The sequence below is a fragment of the Anguilla anguilla genome, chromosome 1 (assembly GCF_013347855.1).
Source record: "Anguilla anguilla isolate fAngAng1 chromosome 1, fAngAng1.pri, whole genome shotgun sequence".
NCBI lineage: Eukaryota > Metazoa > Chordata > Actinopteri > Anguilliformes > Anguillidae > Anguilla > Anguilla anguilla.
In genome coordinates this window covers 73241816-73263986 of record NC_049201.1, presented here as the reverse complement: position 1 = coordinate 73263986, position 22171 = coordinate 73241816, and the positions used below count along the sequence as shown (strand labels likewise).

Below are 22171 nucleotides of genomic sequence, written 5' to 3'. Positions count from 1 at the left end.
AATGCCTCTATTCAGCTGTGTGTTTGCTCCAGGAGAATCAAATATGTGCAGGGACAGAGTAGGTATGTTCTGCTTATAATGAGCACCTGTGACCTGCCGCACCTGAAATGCTTTTGTACTGATCTGCATGTAGTGGTTATTGTGCAGGCTGTATAAACCCCTCTTTTCACGTGGGCAGTATTTCACAACCTTACACCCAACCCCAAGAATTGACCTCTATGCAACAACAAAAAAAAAGACAGCGTTCAAAAAGGTGATTATATTTTAATATTGGTGGATGTAGATGTATCTTTGGAAGACATTTAAGAGGGAAACCCTGAGATATAACATCTATCTAGGCTTGGGCCTTTATCTCCCTCTATCTAGACTGGACTTTATGAAAAGAGCAGCCAGTTGTTTCACACTATATAATCAGTTTCTAAGACTCATGGACTACTGGTTTCATGGGGGGGGAGGGGGGGGGGGGGGGGGTTACTTGGAAGCATTTCTGGATAGGAGTGCCGGCATATGCCTAAAATATATTTTTGATTGAGTTTCATAAAACTGCATGTAATCTGAAAAAATAATCAAATACATATTTTGTCATTTGTCAGGTGGAACATTTAAATATTTAGGGCTGGGACATCACAGGAATGTATACAGAGAGTCTCCAATGCTTGGGTAATAAAATGCATTTCAACACAGGAAATAAGGAATCTAAATGAATGTGCTGTATGATTAATGTAACTTGGTACTTTGAACTCAACGCCCTTATCAACTGCGCAATGAGATCCTCTTATCACATGAAATGTACAGGTGAACGGGAACTTCAAGGTGTGCCATACAAGCCAAGCAGGAAGTGTTCTTTGTACAGTATTTCCAGGGGATTTTTACACCATTTACATCACATAGGCTGTTTGTTGTTCTCAAATACTGTTTGGGAACTATCTTGAATATTTGGGTTTCAGAAAAACCAAACTGACCATTCTGGTTCACTAATGGAGACTTGTAAAGAGAGACCAGCTCAACTCACCTCAACTCAGCTCAACAAGGTTTCTTACTTTGGTTTAAAGTGGTTTATTTTCATCTTACGCACATAAGATATATAAATCTCAACTGAACTTTGTGTGAACATGCTTTACAATTATCCCACTTTCCTATAACAGCCAATAACAGCCATTTTCCTCTAAGTAAGGTTGCATTTAAACATTTCTTGCCTAAAGTTGATTATCAATTAAATGTTAAAGCACACAACCCTCAGACGTAAAGTACCTCCACATAACAAGAAGGCAATTAACTTACATATAGTATAAACTTTACCTAGGCATATGATCATTCCCAAGTCAAAGTGGAATTTCATAAATTACATTACAGGCATTTGGCAGACGCTCTTATCCAGAATAAATAACTACTGAGTCATGCTTGTTTGCGTAAGCTACTATTTAAGATACAATTTGATTGTAAGTGCTTATATCCATGCCCTAAGAATAAAGTTTTATTGTCTAATTTCTCACAAGTGTGACATTTCACCCATGCACGCACACACACACACACGCACACACCTTTACAAATGTAACATGCCTTGTTTATCAAGTGGGTGGGGTGATCAAAATTATTTTTCTGCACATTCAGTATGAGTTTGCACCTCCAATGCATTTTGTATGCCACCCAGCATGAGCTAAATAATCGATTTGCTCAAAATTATATGTATTATGATAAATAACAAGTCATATATCAGTTCTGGAAGCTTTTGGCCATTGGCAATTAAATTGGAAGGGTTATTAATACATAATCAAATATAGCAATAGAGTGACATTGCTGAAAGTTGAGAAATACATTTTTAGACTCCACAAATTGTGGTTTTGCTGGTTGGTTGGTTATTGGTACACATAGGTGTGAAACAAATAGGCTATATTGCACTCTAAAACAAACTCACAGAGACCTACATATTTGATTTTCCACCATCGAATTTTCTGAAACCACTTACAATGATTCGCCTCCTACAAAAATTGACCAATTTGTACAAAATGTTGTATTTTGCCTCAACTCACATACATTTATACAGGCGTTATGTTTTTGTGGTTATGTAAAAATATGACTGACTGATAATGCAATGAATTTGCAGAGGGCTTATCAGAAAAATGCTAACAATCCAAACTGTTTCAAAACTTGATATGGGCACCGACAGTAGGATCAAGACTCCAGTCCTGAAGGCTTAGCCCAAATCCAACCCCATGGTGGCGCGATAGATATATCAAATAACAATCGAATCAAGTCGATGCACCAATCAAAAAACAGTACTCGCTAGAGCCCGCCCTCCAAACATTGATGGGTGACAGTGACGGTTTTAATTTCAAGCCTTATTTCATGTCGCACACGTAGTGTCATTGAAATTAATAAAAAGTGGCGGTTTTAATTTCAAGCCTTATTTCATGTCGCACGTAGCGTCATTGAAGTAAATAAATAATTAAGTAGGCTAATAAATACATACGTATATTTCGTGCCACATTTAATTATTCATGCTCACATTTCATGATGTATTTATTTATTTATTTAAATATTCATCCATAATAACTGACTATTTCATTGCTTAAAATTCCGTTGCCGACAATGCCAACCAGTAGGCCTACAGACGTTGGCCCAAAGTATGCTTGCTATCTGGAAATGCACGTTGGCAACTCCAGCTTACCAGCTGAACTGTTTGTAGTTAGCTAATTTAGCGGACATCCCCACCGAATACCTATCAACTACCGAAACTTAGCTGAGCAGGTGAATCTTTCAGTAGCTACAATAACACCCTAACATCAGTATATTTAATCGCCAACATTGTTTGAATAATCAACACAATAATTATGCTAAGCATTAGTTTATATTTAGCTAATGCTAGCTATATTAGCTAGCTAACTTAACTGGTTGATTGCATTTAGATAATCAAATAGTAATTGCGTTTTCTTACTAAAAGACCGGAATCAGCTTAATATGCATACAATAAACATTGTCTATGATATTAAGAATGACCAATGAAACACATTGAGCTCTGAAGGTTAGGAATTCAGTCTCAACGTTTTCTCTCAGGCACAACCTATTTTGCACCAAATTTTCTCCTGTTCTGTCGGCAGATATGGCAGAACAGTCAGACACAGGGGGAGCGCTAACATTTTTGTTAATCGGTCAGCAAGCAATTAATGTGTGGGTAGAGGGTGTTTATAACCAAACAGCAGTCTACGCAGCTGCAGTGCAGACCAAAAAACTGCAGGCATGTTGTAGTCGACCAAGAGTGACGAGAGGTTGGCAGTAGCACGAAGAAAGACAAACGGAGAACAGGAAATTTAAATACTTGAGGAGACGGTGTAAGTACAAAATCTGTTGCCTTCCACTTCCAGTCGAAAAATGCTATCACACGATTTAAACTTTGGTATTGTTCTTTTTTTTTTTTTTGTTCTTTTTTTTTCACGGGAGCGTATAAAGTTACTGGTTCTTTAGTTCAGGAAGTAGCCTATAGTTGAATTAGCTATGAAGGTAGCTAGCGAACTGCTAATTTGTGAGTCATAAAGCCATCTTAAATTCGACTGAATGAATATCGGCCTTTGCTTTAGTTCACTCAAAGAGATTCGAATCTCTTTGGTTCACTTGCTTTAGCTAACTGTTATGCCTTCAGTGCAGGCCTTTCTACTGTCCCCTTGCTTTCGCTAAATTTTGCTTGCGGTGCTTTAGTTAGCAGGCTAATAATGGCCAACCCAAGCCCTACGTGAATAACCTCATAATTACACATGCTTGGCGTTTTTTCCAGTAAGGGGTCGAATGGCACGAGTATGGAAGCGGAATTCGACAGGTTTTGCGTGGACAACTGTTTTCTTACCGACACCGGTGCAAACAATAACCATAAAACTCTGGTGAGACAGATCATAAAGCAAACGAGACAATCACACCGACGAAATGGCGGCATCTGGTAGCAGGAAACTGTAACTGTTACACTCAGTGAATAAGGGATATGTTGGCACATTAGGGCAGCACGCTACAGGGCCAGACCCAATGCTGTCAGCTTTTAGAAATCACAGGTAAGATCCCCCTTCAGAGTGAAGGCGAGTATTTGCAGTTACAACAGTACATAAATTTCCCCCACGTTTAAATTCACTGTCTGGCACATTAGCAGTACATGCTAAACTTACTTTTCTTTGTTTTCAGAAACCAATACATTTTAGACCGCAACACATGCTCCAGTCATGCTTGAATACAAGTGATGGTTCTCCCCTTGTTAAAGCTGAATTCTTCCAAAAGAGAAATATATAAACAGACATTTTGCCTGAAATGTTTCTTTAACTCTCAGTATTACAGCTGTGGAATTAAGCTATTTCACAACTTTCATTTAACTAGTTGTAAATTTTCTATCTAGAGAATCAACACCATGCCTGCAAATGAGAGGGTAAATGTTAATAGAAATTTTAATTACAGCATAGAACAGTAATCCATGATAAAATTGTATGCAACCTTGTGTGTTGTACTTAATTCAACATATTTCTTGTCTTGTTATTGTCTGGATGAGAGAACTCAATCAAATGTAGTTGTTGAATTTAAATAAAATGATATTGGCATATTCATAAATAACAGTGAAAACAGAAAAAGATAAAACAATAAGCAAAGCTGTAGAAACAATAGCTATATGTTGACAAAATCATTTATGTACCAAAGTAAACTAAATCTAACACAAAACCAAATTTTGCATTTAAAGCAATGTTTGCCACGACACTATAAACAGTTTCATAAACAGACAAATGGTTTGATGTCAGCTGGAAAGGGGTGTGCTTCTGCTCAGCAAATTGTATGTGTATATATATATATATATATATATGTATATATATATATATATATGTATATATATAAATGGCAGTAATATATATATATATATATAAATGGCAGTAATATATATATATATATATATATATATATATATATATATATATACGGCAGTATATATTTTGGAACAGATTTTGCCTTGCAATCCAATGAGTTGTACGATCGAGTAGTTGAGATCCAAATTGAAATCCAGTAAGTTCCACTTTTATCAGCTCACTGGGGCATTGGACTTCACATTTGTAGGAAAGAGTGCCCCTTACTGACCAGCCAGTACCTTCCAACTGCAGCCTGCAGTAGTTTTGCTTGGAGCTCTCACAGGTAATTCAGCCACTTCATAGCTTTGGGATGGGGGGGGGGGGTTACACTCTTAGTTTGTGATCAACTTCTTCATATTTTACATGCATCTCCTGAATTTTTATTTTATTTTTTGGGAGGGAGGGGGTTTGAACCTCCACAGCTACATCTCAGCACACGCTCATTTCTTTCATTATTCATTATTCCCTTTCTTGTTCCCTAATTCACACCGGCGTGTCCTGTATGCAATGAAAATGTACGACTAGAGATGGGAGACGATGCTAAACAGCAGAGGAACCTCGAAGGTCTCAGCACGACAGCCAGTTGGTCAGCTGTAGGAGGGAGACACCCAGGGCTACGAGGAACAGGCTTCCTTTGGACAGCACAGCAGAGGATGCTGGGAAGGTAGAAAAAAAGAAGTGGAACCTTCATATAGTGTTGTCTTCATATTTTGCATGCAATAGATGTGTAATATATGTGTGATGCACTTATGACTTACGATTTCATAAGTGCAGGGTTAACAAGGCTCATAAGACTATCTCTGTACCCTGATTGTGTTTTGCTTAAATAAACACATCAAAAATAGCAATGTATAAGCTCTTCTAATGGTAGAGTCACTCAGAAAGGTTATCATATTTTATGATGAAAAGAATTTCACTCGGGGTTTTACGACTGTTAAATTCAGGGTAGGCTTTACCCTGTGGACAGCATTAATGGAATTATCCACCCAGGAGGGTTGATGTTACTGTGCTCTTTCCCTTGTACACATGCAATTTTCACCCAAACAACAATATTTTCAGTTGGAAGAAGGGAAGGGAAGAAGACAAAACTTCAGGTCTTATCCAGTATATATATATGTAAATATATAGGATGTCCAAAAATAAACTTACATCCCCTTTACTCCCACCATCATAATGTAGTTGGCACACCACAATCTCTGCACACATTGCATTAATTCTGCCATTACACCTTTCAAGTAAATCTTTTTTTTAGAAATATCTGGTCTTGCTGTGTAGATTGTATTGCCTCCAGTGCAATATCAACAGACTAGTGAATTAGACGAGTGTTATTGTTGTTCTAACTTTAATCCATTTGAATAATGTCCAAACACAGTAGTTTTAACTCAGTCTCTACAGGAAAACCCTTAAAATATTTGTGGATGGAATGTAAAAGGACCGGACTCACGTTGAACCTTCAGCTCTCTCGCAGCTGTGCTGTTCCTCCCAGTTACGGGGTTGAAGGCCTCACAGGTATACGTTCCCTGATTGGCTAAAGTCAGTGGGGCAGTCACATACTCAGGGCCGTTTGTGACCCGTGTGCCATTGAAGTACCAGCTGTACTGAGAGGTTGGCAGAGACAAGGCACTGCAGGTGAAGGTCACACTTGATCCAGTTTTTGCTAAGTCTGGTCCAGTGATGACGGGCTGCTCTGGCCCATCTGTAACATAGAAAATGGAGGTAACACATCAGCGCTCCATTACTTCAGCACAGACTCACAGTTCACAGACAGGTCCACAGAATACTCACAGTTGACCAGCAGTTGGAATCCAGGGCTGGTTCCATTGCTCACTGCATTGTGAGCCACACACTGATAGCTTCCATCATCGGAGCGCTGGACTGGGGTGAAAGTAACCGAGCTGTTGTCTGCAGAGAGGGCTGTTCTGTTATCTGCTAACAGCTGCAAACCATTCCTCAGCCACTGAATGAGGTCTGCTTTTTCATTGACATTGCACACAAGAGTGAATGGCTTTTCATCTATGGGCAATCCTCCATTGGAATTTACCAGAACACTGGTTATTGGAGCTGTAAACAAGAGAAGACATATTAATTTTAAGGAAACTGATTTGTTTGGCATCACATTGCTCAAACAGGAGTGGCCATTGTTCCAAGGCCTAACTGGTTGTCCAATAACAACAGTTTCAAATACACTTAAGAAAAAAATGTCAGCTAAGAGAGGGACACTGTCAAGTAGAGGAGTTTTTTTTTATTTTTTAAACCATGAACAAAAAGTCAAATTAAGTATGCAGTTTATTTTTGAGAGTCTCAAAGATTAGATCTTGTGGAAACAAACCATGATGTCTTGACTCACCAATAACAGCGAGCGCTTTCACAGCTGTGCTGTTCCTCCCAGTTACGGGGTTGAAGGCCTCACAGGTATACGCTCCCTGATTGGCTAAAGTCAGTGGGGCAGTCACATACTCAGAGCTGTTTGTGACCCGTGTGCCATTGAAGTACCAGCTGTACTGAGAGGTTGGCAGAGACAAGGCACTGCAGGTGAAGGTCACACTTGATCCAGTTTTTGCTAAGTCTGGTCCAGTGATGACGGGCTGCTCTGGCCCGTCTGTAACATAGAAAATGGAGGTAACACATCAGCATTCCATTACTTCAGCAAAGACACAGTTCACAGACAGGTCCACAGAATACTCACAGTTGACCAGCAGTTGGAATCCAGGGCTGGTTCCATTGCTCACTGCATTGTGAGCCACACACTGATAGCTTCCATCATCAGAGCGCTGGACTGGGGTGAAAGTAACCGAGCTGTTGTCTGCAGTGAGGGCTGTTCTGTTATCTGCTAACAGCCGCAAACCATTCCTCAGCCACTGTATGAAGTCTGCTTTTCCATTGACTTCGCACACAAGAGTGAATGGCTTTTCATCTATGGGCAATCCTCCATTGGAATTTACCAGAACATTGGTTATTGGAGCTGTGAACAAGAGAAGACATATTAATTTTAAGGAAACTGATTTGTTTGACACCAAAGAGCTCAAACAGGAGTGGCCATTGTTCCGAGGCCTAACTGGTTGTCCAATAATGACAGTTCAAATACACTTATGGAAACAAAAATCAGCAAAGAGAGGGACACAGTCACGTAGAGGAAATCTATAAAGTTAGAATTCTTCATGTAATGCAACATATTTAAATTGAGGATACTTTCTTAATCACATATAGACAAATCATGACACATGAAAATTCCTGGGTCCTTTTGACTTGGCAAGGGTTTCCTGTCCGGGAAATCTGGTGTTTTGTATTTATTTTAATATAAGGTAGACTGCAAGGCAAGATAATAAATTCCTGTCAACCCTGGCCAGCATAAAAGCTCAGATCGCTAAAAAAAACAGCTAATTATTTGAAAGAATTATTTATACAAACTAGTTCAAATATGTAGAAAAAAAACTGAACAAAAAGTCAAACTGGGTATGCAGTTCATTTTTGAGAGTCTCAAAGATTAGATCTTGTGGAAACAAACCATGATGTCTTGACTCACCAATAACAGCGAGCGCTTTCACAGCTGTGCTGTTCCTCCCAGTTACGGGGTTGAAGGCCTCACAGGTATACGTTCCCTGATTGGCTAAAGTCAGTGGGGCAGTCACATACTCAGAGCTGTTTGTGACCCGTGTGCCATTGAAGTACCAGCTGTACTGAGAGGTTGGCTGAGACAAGGCACTGCAGTTGAAGGTCACACTTGATCCGGTTTTTGCTACGTCTGGTCCAGTGATGACGGGCTGCTCTGGCCCGTCTGTAACATAGAAAATGGAGGTAACACATCAGCGCTCCATTACTTCAGTACAGACTCACGGCTCACAGACAGGTCCTCAGAATACTCACAGTTGACCAGCAGTTGGAATCCAGGGCTGGTTCCATTGCTCACTGCATTGTGAGCCACACACTGATAGCTTCCATCATCGGAGCGCTGGACTGGGGTGAAAGTAACCGAGCTGTTGTCTGCAGTGAGGGCTGTTCTGTTATCTGCTAACAGCCGCAAGCCATTCCTCAGCCACTGAATGAAGTTTGCTTTGCCACTGACTTTGCACACAAGAGTGAATGGCTTTTCATCTATGGGCAATCCTCCGTTGGAATTTACCAGAACACTGGTTATTGGAGCTGTGAACAAGAGAAGACATATTAATTTTAAGGAAACTGATTTGTTTGGCATCACATAGCTCAAACAGGAGTGGCCATTGTTCCAAAGCCTAACTGGTTGTCCAATAACAACAGTTTCAAATACACTTAAGAAAAAAATGTTAGCTAAGAGAGGGACACTGTCAAGTAGAGGAGTTTTTTTTTTTTTTTTTTAAACCATGAACAAAAAGTCAAATTAAGTATGCAATTTATTTTTGAGAGTCTCAAGGATTAGGTCTTGTGGAAACAAACCACGATGTCCTGACTCACTTACCAACGACAGCAAGCTCTTTCACAGCTGTGCTGTTCCTCCCAGTTACAGGGTTGAAGGCCTCACAGGTATACGTTCCCTGATTGGCTAAAGTCAGTGGGGCAGTCACATACTCAGAGCCGTTTGTGACCCGTGTGCCATTGAAATACCAGCTGTAATGAGAGATTGGCTGAGACAAGGCACTGCAGGTGAAGGTCACATTTGATCCAGTTTTTGCTAAGTCTGGTCCAGTGATGACGGGCTGCTCTGGCCCATCTGTAACATAGAAAATGGAGGTAACACATCAGCGCTCCATTACTTCAGCACAGACTCACAGTTCACAGACAGGTCCACAGAATACTCACAGTTGACCAGCAGTTGGAATCCAGGGCTGGTTCCATTGCTCACTGCATTGTGAGCCACACACTGATAGCTTCCATCATCGGAGCGCTGGACTGGGGTGAAAGTAACCGAGCTGTTGTCTGCAGTGAGGGCTGTTCTGTTATCTGCTAACAGCCGCAAACCATTCCTCAGCCACTGAATGAGGTCTGCTTTTTCATTGACTTTGCACACAAGAGTGAATGGCTTTTCATCTATGGGCAATCCTCCATTGGAATTTACCAGCACACTGGTTATTGGAGCTGTGAACAAGAGAAGACATTAATTTTAAGGAAACTGATTTGTTTGGCATCACATAGCTCAAACAGGAGTGCCCATTGTTCCGAGGCCTAACTGGTCCAATAACAACAGTTCAAATACTATTATGGGAAAATAAGGTCAGCTAAGAGAGGTACATAGTCAAGTAGAGGAAATCAATAAAGTTAGAATGCTTCATGTAATGCGACATATTTAAATTGAGGATACTTTCTCAATCATATATGGACAAATCATGACATATGAAAAGTCCTGGGTCTTTTTTGACTTGGCAGGGGTACCCTACTGGGGAAATCTGGTGTTTTGTAATTATTTTAACATAATGTAGACTGCAAGGCAAGATAATATATTCCTGTCAACTCTGGCCAGCTTAAAACTCATATTGATGAGAAAAGTTAGCAACTTATTTGAAAGTATTTGTGCAAACTGTAGTTATTTTTCTGGGGGAAAAAAACCGTGAACAAGAAGTCAAATTGGGTATGCAGTTTATTTTTGAGAGCCTCAAAGAATAGGTGTTCTGGAAACAAACTATGCTGTCCTGACTCACTTACCAAGGACAGCAAGCTCTTTCACAGCTGTGCTGTTCCTCCCAGTTACGGGGTTGAAGGCCTCACAGGTATACGTTCCCTGATTGGCTAAAGTCAGTGGGGCAGTCACATACTCAGAGCCGTTTGCGACCCGTGTGCCATTGAAATACCAGCTGTACTGAGAGATTGGCTGAGACAAGGCACTGCAGGTGAAGGTCACACTTGATCCAGTTTTTGCTAAGTCTGGTCCAGTGATGACAGGCTGCTCTGGCCCATCTGTAACATAGAAAATGGAGGTAACACATCAGCGCTCCATTACTTCAGTACAGACTCACGGCTCACAGACGGGTCCGCAGAATACTCACAGTTGACCAGCAGTTGGAATCCAGGGCTGGTTCCATTGCTCACTGCATTGTGAGCCACACACTGATAGCTTCCATCATCAGAGCGCTGGACTGGGGTGAAAGTAACCGAGCTGTTGTCTGCAGTGAGGGCTGTTCTGTTATCTGCTAACAGCCGCAAACCATTCCTCAGCCACTGAATGAGGTCTGCTTTTTCATTGACTTCGCACACAAGAGTGAATGGCTTTTCATCTATGGGCATTCCTCCATTGGAATTTACCAGGACACTGGTTATTGGAGCTGTGAACAAAAGATGGATTATACATTTTTAGGAAACTGATTAGTTTGACATCCAAGAGCTCAAACAGGAGTGGCCATTGTTCTGAGGCCTAACTGGTTGTCCAATAATGACAGTTCAAATACAATTATGGAAGAAAAAAATCAGCTAAGAGAGGGACACAGTCAAGTAGAGGAAATCTATTAAGTTAGAATGTTTCATGTAATGCAGCATATTTAAATATTTTTTGTTGTTGTCAGAGAACACCTTCCCGTTATTTGTGTATTGGGGCCAACCATCACTCAGCCATTGAATGGAGCCGGTCACCTCACACCTCAGTCTGAAAGGCTGATTCTGTATTGGTGGTATTCCAGAGAGGCTTACTTTTGCTTACTATAGCCATGTCAATTTCAAAGTGAGCACTTTCTTACCTACAACAGTTATCAGTGTGGTCCTGCTGGAGTACCTGAGGGTCACGCTGTTGTGGGCCCAGCAGGAGTAGTTCCCGCTCTGATCCTGATGGACATTGCTCAGTCTAAGCTCTGGGCCTCTATTTTGAAGCAGTGTTCCCTCAAAGGCCCAGTAATAATCGGCTGCAGGCTTTGACTGAGCAAGGCAGGACAGGATGATATCCGACCCTGCCCTGTAGACTGTCTCATGGGGGTTTCCCGATATTTCTACATTATCGGGACCATCTGGGAAAGAAGGAAACGCATCCAAATTGTCATTTGAACAGCACAAAACCACGCATGGTTAGTGACAAAAAAGCTGGACCTGTCTGACTTAACCAGCTAGACGAAGACTGCTACTGTACATGCTGAGAATGTGAATATGCCATGCCAGTATTTGCTTTTAAACTGAAAATAAATTAATAGGTTTTGCAGAAGCTTTCAGCATTTCCCACTTATGTGATAATACAACTATTAATAATAGACTAGTGCCATTATTTTTCTCTTTCAATGCAATTGCTATTTGGTGAAAATTGATGCTTCTTTGCTGCTATCTTGGAACAAATCTGGCATGTAAAAGAGGTTAATTTGTCTCAGTGGGATAACCTGGTTAAATAAAGTTTTCATAAATACACATTTGCGGTTTGGTGAACCTGGATAAGAAACTCACAGCTGATGTTGAGGAAGACAGCCTGACTGGTGCCATTACTGATGCTGTTGGACACGCTGCAGTACAGAGGTCCACTGTCGGACCTCAGAACTCTGGATATGGTGAGAGTGCTGTTGCCATCACTCAGATGAACAAGCTCACTGGCTGTGATGTCAGAACTGCCATTATGCCACCGGTAAAAGAGGGAGGAGCCGGAGGCGGAGCATGTCAGGCTGACAGTGTCATTCAGTTCCACTAAGTCAGTTGCGTTGGCTCTGACTTTCACATTGGAGACTGGCTCTGGTGGTTGTATTTTAGGGGGGGGGCAAACAGAAATGTACAAATTAGCAGTCTATTCAGTTTATGCATATTCATATATTTCTGCAACCTTGCTACTTAAATCATTGCAAAATGATATTGCATTACATATCTGCACAAAGCTGGGCATCAAGAAAAAGCACTGACCCCTTAAGGTATTCATTCAGCAATACTCTAGTTCAGTTCCAAAATCATACATCACCAGCCCGTTTTTGACCTACACTGTGATGACATAATAATTCATCTGGCTGCTTCATTTATGAGAAAAAGCTTCTGGATTATGGGCAAAAGTAGTACCCTTTAAGTTAAATCAATCAATCAAACTTTATTTATATAGCACATTTCATTACAATAAAATGCCGTGCAATGCTCTTTATAAGACAAAATGCAAGTAAAACTAAAACAATAAAAAAAAAAAAAAGTGAGTAAGTGAGTAAAGCTCAGCAAAAACATGCTACCCTTTCAGTTATATGTACAGCAATATAAAACAGAATAATAAATGTAATATTAATTTTGATAATTAATTTGTTGGACCCAATCTGACCCATTTTTTAAAACTCCCAATTCAACTCCCAATTCAAGCAGCAGATTAATTGCTTTGGATATTAAATTGCATTCAAGTTCACTGACTTTCTAGTTTGAATTCCTTTTATTCAATGTAAGGATTTGTAATAAAGAGGGAATTGTGAGGAATTAATTGAATATTATGAGCTGAACATATGTTGAGTCACTGTCAAGGATGTTGTTATCATTTATTCCAAGGTATTGCATAAGAAGGGAATTATTGAGAGTCTGGCATTTGTTACTTACCCAGCACGTACAAAGTTGTTTTGACAAGAAATGATGGGGTTATACCTTGCATGGTATAACTTCCATTATCTGCCAGAGTGACATTTCTCAGTGACAGTGCCCAGGTCTTAGCATCAAACGTAATTCTGTCACGATACCTCTCAGTCACTTGAACAACTCCCTGAATCGCAAGGACTATGGATTCACTGTCGTGTAACCAGAGCCCACTTTGTACAGCCGTTTGAGGAATGAGCTCCAGGGTCACGTTTTCTCCTACTGAGACAGGGTTCTTGGAGATCCTCACTTCAAGAGCAGAGAGGCCTGAAATAAGGGAGGCATGACAGTACATTGGCTGTGTCCATGTATAGTATGTTTGTTGAAAGCAAATTGAGTTTTAGGCTTCCAGAATGTAAACCATAATTACACGCATATAGCCTGTACACTTTCTATAGATAAGTTATTTAAGATAAGTTAAATAAACTAAATAAGTTGTGTTAAATAAATGAGACACATTTATCCTAGTTAAACCGACATTAACAAATCCCGAATTTGAAAAAAAAAAACCAATAACCTGTTGTGGTACTTTTTATAAATTTGAATGTTATCGCTGGTAAGTGAGCTTTACAGACAGTTGTGGTATGAGCATATAAAACATTATTAATATTAATATTCTCAGACAAATGTATGATAAAACATGTTAAATGAGTGAGTGCATTACAGAACACAAATTAATGATTCTTAATAGGTTTATTTCAACATATGGAAATGTTTAACAATACTTCTTCAATATGTTTTCTATAATTTGCTGTCACACCTCTCACTACCTCAAATAAACAAGAATTTTAAAACAGAGATCCGATGTCTGCATTAGAAAAACCTAGACTGGTTTGTGTTTTTCAAGCAAATTAACATACTTCCTCTGTAGTACAGTGTAGAGAATATAAATGTCTAGTTACCTTTAGAAGAAATCAGCAACAGTAAGACCAGAACACCCCCCACAGTATACTCCATCCTTGATGCTAAACCTAGAAATAGCCTGAAAGGGTTTTATACATGAGAATATCTTCCTGCCACCTTCCAGTAAAGAGTGAAATTGAACAAAACAGTCATGATCCATTTGTACCAGCAAATATTTGTTCAAGTCATGTAATGGTTCAGCATTCAGGTGACGTTAAAGGGTTTGCTTCCCCCCCCCATCCTCACGTTCACACCCTGTGATTCATTCTATTCTATTTCTCCCCTTTGTTTTTTTTGTTTTTTAAAGACACACAAAGGTGTGTTCACATTACTTCAATGATGATTTCCACACTGTTTTACAGGACGATTGTTGAACAGTGTTCTGTTCGCCATTTTCTGCCCTCCCAATCCAAACCTTGCCAGTGCAGTGGTGATAAAAGCCTTCATTTGTGTTTGCACATAGATTTTCTCCTGATCCTCAATGTTGACTGTTATTTTTAATAGAGACCAGGCTCGAGCATTACTGTTTCCATGCAGGCGAGGCATCTCCATATAACCTCAGACTCAAGCTAGTCTGAGTACCTGTAATTTTACACACTTGCACATTTTCCCGGTGCCACAGTCAGCATTGTAACTGTATTACTGAAAACCATTTGTGCGCAAAGTTATCAACCATTCAGAGAACGTACAACAAACCTGGGGACATGTTTGTGTGCTAGTGCTATGATATATGTATAACCCTTAGCCTACATGCTGATAAACTATGCTAATGCCTCTATTCAGCTGTGTGTTTGCTCCAGGAGAATCAAAGGTTTGAAGGGACAGAGTAGGTATGTTCTGCTTATAATGAGCACCTATGACCTGCCGTACCTGAAATGCTTTTGTACTGATCTGCACATAGTGGTTATTGTGCAGGCTGTATAAACCCCTCTTTTCACGTGGGCAGTATTTCACAACCTTACACCCAACCCCAAGAAATGACCTCTATGCAAGACAGGACAGCGTTCAAAAAGGCAATTATTAAAGCAAGCTGAGGCACACATTGGTGAATGTGGATTGTCTACAGGTTCTTTATTTTCACTATTAGTGGATGTTGATGCATCTTTGGAAGACATTTAAGAGGGAACCCCTGAGACATAACATCTATCTAGGCCCAAAGACTGGACTTTATGAAAAGAGCAGCCAGTTGTTTCACACTATATAATCAGTTTGTAAGACTCGCGGATTACTGGTCTCATGATCTCATTTATACCTGTGTGTGTGCGTGCGGGCGCGGGGGGGGGGGGATGTTGTGGAGGGGGGGTGGTAGTTACTTGAAAGCATTTCTGGATAAGAGTGCCCCAGTATATGCCTAAAATATATCTTTGATTGAGTTTCATGAAAATGCATGTAATCTGAAAAAATAATCAAATACATATTTTGTCATTTGTCATTTGGTGGAACATTTAAATATTTAGGGCTGGGACATCACAGGAATGTATAGAGTCTCTAATGCTTGAGTAATAAAATGCAGTTCAAAACAGGAAATAAGATAATAATTAACTTACGTCTACAGCAGTATAAACTTTACCTAGGGATGATCATACCCAAGTCAAAGTGGAATTTTATAAATAACCACTGAGTCATGCTTGTTTGCATAAGCTACTATTTAAGATACAATTTGATTGAGTGCTTATATTCATGTCCTAAGTTTTATTGTCTAATTTCTCACAATCGTGAGATTTCACACACACACGCACACACCATAACAATTTAACATGCCTTGTGATCTTGTTTATCAAGTGGGTTGGGTGATCAAAATTATTTTTCTGCACATTCAGTATGAGTGTGTACCTCCAATGCATTTTGTATGTCACCCAGTATGAGCTACATAACAAATTTGCTCAGAATTATATGTATTATGATAAATAACAAGTCATATTTCAGTTCTGGAAGCTTTTGGTCATTGGCAATTAAATTGGAAGGGTTATTAATACATAATCAAATATAACAATAGAGTGACATTGCTGAAAGTTGAGAAATATATTTTTAGAATCACCAAATGATGGTTTTGCTGGTTGGTTAGTTATGGGTACACATAGGTGTGAAACAAATATAATGCACTCCAAAACAAACTCACAGAGACCAACATATTTGATTTTCCACCATCGAATTTTCTGAAACCACTTACAATGATCCGCCTCCTACAAAAATTGACGAATTTGCACACAATTTTGTATTTTGCTTCAACTCACATACATTTATACAGGCATTATGTTTTTGTACTTACATCAAAATATGATTGACTGATGATGCAATGAATTTGCAGTGGGCATGGCTTATCAGAAAAATGCTAACAATCCAAACTGTTTCAAAACTTGGTATGGGCACCGACAGTAGGATCAAGACTCCAGTCCTGAAGGCATAGCCCAATCCAACCCTATGGTGGCGCGATAGATATATCATTTACAAATACAGAGAAATATTCTAAAATTCACTGCTGCATCAGACATCAGTTTTGTATGTAATGCAGGGCTTAAACAATGGAATAGTCTGTTTGATACACACTGGTGACTTTCTTCTGTTTTTCAGTAGAAGTCTATGTAATTGCATTAATTATAATTAATATAAATAATATTTTATATCATATATTCATTTTATAATTTTATGTGAATATTGACTCGATGTCTAGAAGGACTTTTTTTTTTCAAAAACTACTTCCTGTTCAAAGACATTGCTTAGTTTCCATAGTTATCTGGTGCTACTAGTTACGAACAGCAAGGACAAATAAAAAAAACATGGTCTGGGTCTCAAGAGGGTAGAACATATTACTGTAACACAAGTCGGGGCATAATAATTCTTGACACAGTGGTAAAATTGTAATATTTACCACTCAGAAGAAAGGACAGAAGTACTTTGACCTTTCTTCTCAGTGATACCTACCATAAGATGCACTCAGCAGACACACGGGCACCACATTCAGCTTACTTTCTGATTCATGCATACTCCTGAATACTAACTAAAGCAACTCCCATTAATGACATTTCTTACAGCTACAGCAGTGGCCTGCCTGGAATGAAACCTGCAAGCACAGGAGGCACAGAAACTGCCACTCGGGAGTTTTGATGGGCTGGGTGAAACCAGACAGACTGTGAAAGTTATGGAGAAATTCAGTTGTGCAATAACCTGAGCAATGATTAGGACACTCCCTATAGGTCTCAAACAGTCAGCCCAGTGCAAACATCAAATAAGAACACCTGGCTCCATCCCATCGGTTGCCAGGTAATAAGATGTTGCAAATAAATAAGCGAGAGACAGCACCACAGGACTGACCAGCACACTGCTGTTAGATTTTTCCCATTGTATTGTTCAAAGATGCATTATTACTATTACTATTACTGTCACTATTACTACTACTACTAGTAATAATAATGATGATAGCAATATAATAATAATAATGAAAGCAATCATCATCGTCATGTTTTAGCATGCTATTTTAATGCTTTGGTTCCAGTGAGGATTGAGGAGAACAATGTTGATATATTGATGTTGATTTACTGATTTAAATAAAATAGAAACACTCAAATGGGTATAGAATTGTCTTTACCGAATTTATTAGAAAATATAAGTGTAAATGTCCAGAACTATATTCCAGACTTGTGTCAAATTCATAAACATTTCAGATGTTTTTGGCTGGACCGCAACAGCGGGGCCAGCCGTACAAAAGCGAATGTCTGTGACTGACTGAGTGAGTGATGAAGTTACACCATTGGTCGGCTGAGTTATGAAGATACACCATTGGTTGGCCGGATCACGTGTGTTAGGTCCAGCCATATACTAGGTTTTAACCTGGTCTTGTTTAGATGTATATGAAGTTAATAAACTCCCATACTGTATCAAATTCAAAACACCACAAATACTTTTCTAGCACTTCACAAAACAAATTGTGTTCACATCTTTATTAAAAAAATGAGTGACGCTTTCATTTTTAAATGCAATCTAGCATGGGTAAATGGCAACCATTAATCATACATATTGTTTGTATTGTTTGGAATTGAGATAATATTTATATGAAGTATTTCTGGAGAATTTTTAATTCTTCATTGGTTTAAAATCCCAATAATGTCCTGGTTATATTTGACCCAGGCTACAGTTTTGCAGGTGCTAGTAAGTAAACAGAACACAAAAACTAATGTCATTGGATCAGACCTGTGTTTTGTAGTTGTTCCAGTGACCTTTGGTATGCACTTATTGTACGTCGCATTAGATAAAAGCGCCAGCCAAATAAATGTAATGTAAATGTAATGCTGTCATGCAAAAACCTTGCATGTACATGTTTTTGTTTTAAAGGATTATGTTTTTGGAGATATTAGCATTCTGTGTCGCACAAGTGACATTCATCAAATACGTTTTTAAAAATACACATCAATAAAGATTTCCAGGCTAAAACAATTGTTTCAAAGCTTAGAGACCATAGCCTATCGCAATACAACAGTACAAGCGCTGCTCACTTCTGAAATTAAAATATTAACTCTGAAATGTGTTCATCCGACAGTTTGCAGGTCTGCACAACTTGTGCAAGCAATCTGTTACGATTTCTATTCACAAATTAATTTAAGGTTTCCTGTATGTTAGGTTTGCTGTACGCTTTAATTAGCAATTAGTGAAATTAAACTGGAGCTGAGGAGAAGTGAGGTTCTTCTGTAAATGGCTGTAGTGTAGGGCTGTAAATGGCTGTTGAGGAATGTTCCAGAACTCCATGTCTTGACATGATGTTCCGTGAGCAAATCAGTGGATGGCCCCAGTGGATCTGGAAAAGCAAGGAAAAATTGCTTCATGTCCATATCAGAGTGGGGTTTCCATTTAACTATTATAGGATAGGGTTGAAGTCAATGCAATAAAAAAACATTTCAGTCTCCACTCTACACTTGGGATAAAAGGAAGCCAACTTTCTGCAAAAAGGTTGTGTATATGCATGTCACGTAATAGATCCTGTAAAGTAGAATCTGGATTTAAAACACAGGTGGGCCATTGGGATTGGGATTGTAGCGTGGAGAAATGTGCATAAACCAAGTGCTGTTTATGTAACATTATCCAGTCTTATAAACTGATAATGTATGTTTAAAAACGAGGAGGACCCCTGGGTGTGCAGGCTTGCATTGCAACCAATCTCTTAATTAGGATCGTTGAAACATCGGCTCCATAAACTTCCGTGAATGTGTTGCTTGTTTGCTAGTGCACATTATAGAAAATTAAAGCACCAAGAACTGATCTGACTGATGAACAGTCATATTCGATATCTGTTTCAGACATAATGGCATTGAGAGTCTAAAACATCCATAATTGGCCAGGAAATTTTCAAAAAAACAATTAACAACTCGTTATAATTATGGAGATGCAAATGAGGCAGGAAAGAAGACCGGTGGGAATGGAGGGAAAAATCATATAAACAAAGCATAAGAATCTTAACAACAGGATAGCCATTGTAACACAGAAACTCTCTAAGGCCGGCATTACAATTACTGAGGGGATGGCCCGTGGGTTTTTTGCAGTACTCACCAGCATTGGCCCGGTTCCGTGGAGCCCCAAACGAGGAGGTCACTGAAGGACCACGGCCAAGAGGAAGCTGAGCAGCGCCACAGCCCGCACCGTCGGCTGCACCGACTCCGAGCGAGACCCTGCGGGTGAGAGGGAAGCCAGATTACGGCAGTTCAGTACAACTCCGCCATTTAACCCTTTAAGATGCGACTCGCATCTTACATCGCTCACATGTGATCGGAATGTCCTTAAGTGAACGTTCTAATGCTGACGTGACTACTGGTATGTGGGAGGAGCCATTGCACCACTGACTTAGAACGACTTAAATTTAAAAATAAATAAATAAATAAACATTCCAAACAGCCTACTCTTCAATGGGTTAAGTAATGAAGTCAGCATTCCATATGGAATATTCCATTGAATATCTACATAATACATTTACCAAAAAAAAAAGATAAATAGATACCATATTTTAAAATGTGTTTTTGTCAACAGATGTGTTTAAATTACATTACATTACATTAATAATTAAATTAAATTAAAATGAAAATAAATGTTTGTCAACAGTAGACGAATGTGTTCAATAGCTGCCAGCTCTGAAAAGCAGTCAAATAACTGTGTCAGTTCATCATCATTTTCATGGTTTTATGCACATACTTGTTATGGTGATGGCTTCTGTCAAACTGCTGTCACGCAGGGTTCTGGCGTTATGGGCCCAGCAGGTATAATTGCCACTTTGGTTCTCCTGAACGTCCTCCAGCTCCAGTTCTGGAGTCTTTTTAAGCAGCTTCCCATTAAAAGCCCATTCAAACAGTGCCGGAGGGCTGGACTGAGCCGAGCAGGACAGCGTGAGGTTTGACCCGGCTGGAAAGGTACGGTTTTGTGATCCATCGATCGTAAATATCATGTCACCGGGACCATCTGTGGAGGATCAGACAGCAATGCATTGTGACTGTGTAGCATGCTACACTATGTCGACATTAGAAAAACTGAAGTGAACGCATGCACACCGACGTGAATGCCCAAAACAGACACAAGTAACACAGGTGAATACTCACAACTGATGTTTAGGTATTGTGGTGCGCTGGTGTCATTGCCGATGCCATTGGACACAAAGCAGTAAAATGGCCCGTGGTCAAATCTGGTAACATTGGAGATGACGAGAGTGCGATTGTCACCTGTCAGCTTCATGTGTTCCCTGTCTGTGATGTCAGAGCTTACGTTGCGCCACTGGAAAGAGAGGGCGGAGCCGGAGGCGGAGCATGTCAGAACGACCGTGTCGTTGAACTCCACTGGATCAGATGTAGAGACGCTGACTGCCACATTGGAGACTGGCTCTGTGAGGGAACCAAGCAGATGACAGACATCAGCTGTGGCATAATGTATACAGTTACATTCCATTTGAGACCTTCTGTCCATGCAGCACTGCCCCATAACCAATTAATCCTAACCCTAACCCCACAGAGACCTGCTGTCCATGCAGCACTGCCCCATAACCAATTAATCTAACCCTAACCCCACAGAGACCTGCTGTCCATGCAGCACTGCCCCATAACCAATTAATCTAACCCTAACCCCACAGAGACCTGCTGCACTGTGCATGCAGCGCTGCCCCATATCCGTTGCTCTGTTTGCAGTGATAAGACTCACCAAGAACAGTCAGATTGGCCTTGGCTTGACTTTGAGGATTGTTAACTTTTAAACTGTAGACTCCGGAGTCGCTGACGGTCACAGACGTCAGTGATAGAGTCCCGGTGCTGGTGTTCACGGAGGCTCGGCGGTCCATGGACTCTTCTTGAGCCTTGATCCAGTACACAAGCACTTTGGACCCCACACTCCACACCCCAGACGTTAATGGCATCGAGGGAGAGACGTCGAAGGTCACGTTATCCCCAACACGGGCAGGGTTCACCGAGGGCCTGACCTCCAGGCATGCCACGCCACAGGGACCTGGAGAGGGAGAGACACCAGCGCTGTGATTCAGCTCTTACCATTCAACCACTGGCGCTAGTTCGTTCTGCGACAGGGTTGAGCTCAAACTTGAGTTCTGGTGGGCTGCAGAATCTGCAGGTATTTGTAGTTTCCTTTCTGTCAAATCAGCCAGCTAGGGCCTCGAGAACAAGGTGAGTGAATTATTCAGCTAACCAAACCACTGCTGCTTACATTACATTACATTACATTACAGGCATTTGGCAGACGCTCTTATCCAGAGCGACGTACAACAAAGTGTATAACCATAACCAGGAACAAGTATGACAAAACCCCTAGAGAGAAGTACCGGTCCAAGTGCAGGGAACAGCCGCATAGTTCAACTTGGACCCTGAAGGTTAAACTGATTAACACTAACACAACGAGAATGGCAACAACGCAATCTATGGAAAAAATACAAGCAGTAGTTAAGACAGTTAATGCACCTA

At 40.2% G+C, this 22171-nt stretch overlaps 1 protein-coding gene and 1 long non-coding RNA gene across 2 annotated transcripts in view; one reads left to right on the top strand and one right to left on the bottom strand.

The window, feature by feature from the left end:
* LOC118230614 (hemicentin-2-like) overlaps positions 1-22171 on the bottom strand; it is a 33917-nt gene that overhangs the window by 5536 nt on the left and 6210 nt on the right. The window contains exons 2-19 of the mRNA XM_035423813.1: positions 21405-21704; positions 20813-21091; positions 20412-20675; positions 19819-19894; positions 14237-14322; positions 13302-13601; positions 12195-12473; positions 11507-11770; positions 10823-11098; positions 10482-10733; positions 9642-9917; positions 9301-9552; positions 8733-9008; positions 8392-8643; positions 7555-7830; positions 7216-7467; positions 6654-6929; positions 6313-6564 (exon numbers count right to left, since the gene is read on the bottom strand). Of these exons, the coding sequence (XP_035279704.1) occupies positions 6313-6564; positions 6654-6929; positions 7216-7467; positions 7555-7830; positions 8392-8643; positions 8733-9008; positions 9301-9552; positions 9642-9917; positions 10482-10733; positions 10823-11098; positions 11507-11770; positions 12195-12473; positions 13302-13601; positions 14237-14322; positions 19819-19894; positions 20412-20675; positions 20813-21091; positions 21405-21704 (4488 nt within the window). The remainder of the gene's footprint in view (positions 1-6312; positions 6565-6653; positions 6930-7215; positions 7468-7554; positions 7831-8391; positions 8644-8732; positions 9009-9300; positions 9553-9641; positions 9918-10481; positions 10734-10822; positions 11099-11506; positions 11771-12194; positions 12474-13301; positions 13602-14236; positions 14323-19818; positions 19895-20411; positions 20676-20812; positions 21092-21404; positions 21705-22171) is intronic.
* Positions 2784-5712, top strand: LOC118234633. The gene is made up of 2 exons (XR_004766738.1): positions 2784-3329; positions 5394-5712. It is a non-coding gene; the product is annotated as an uncharacterized LOC118234633 (long non-coding RNA).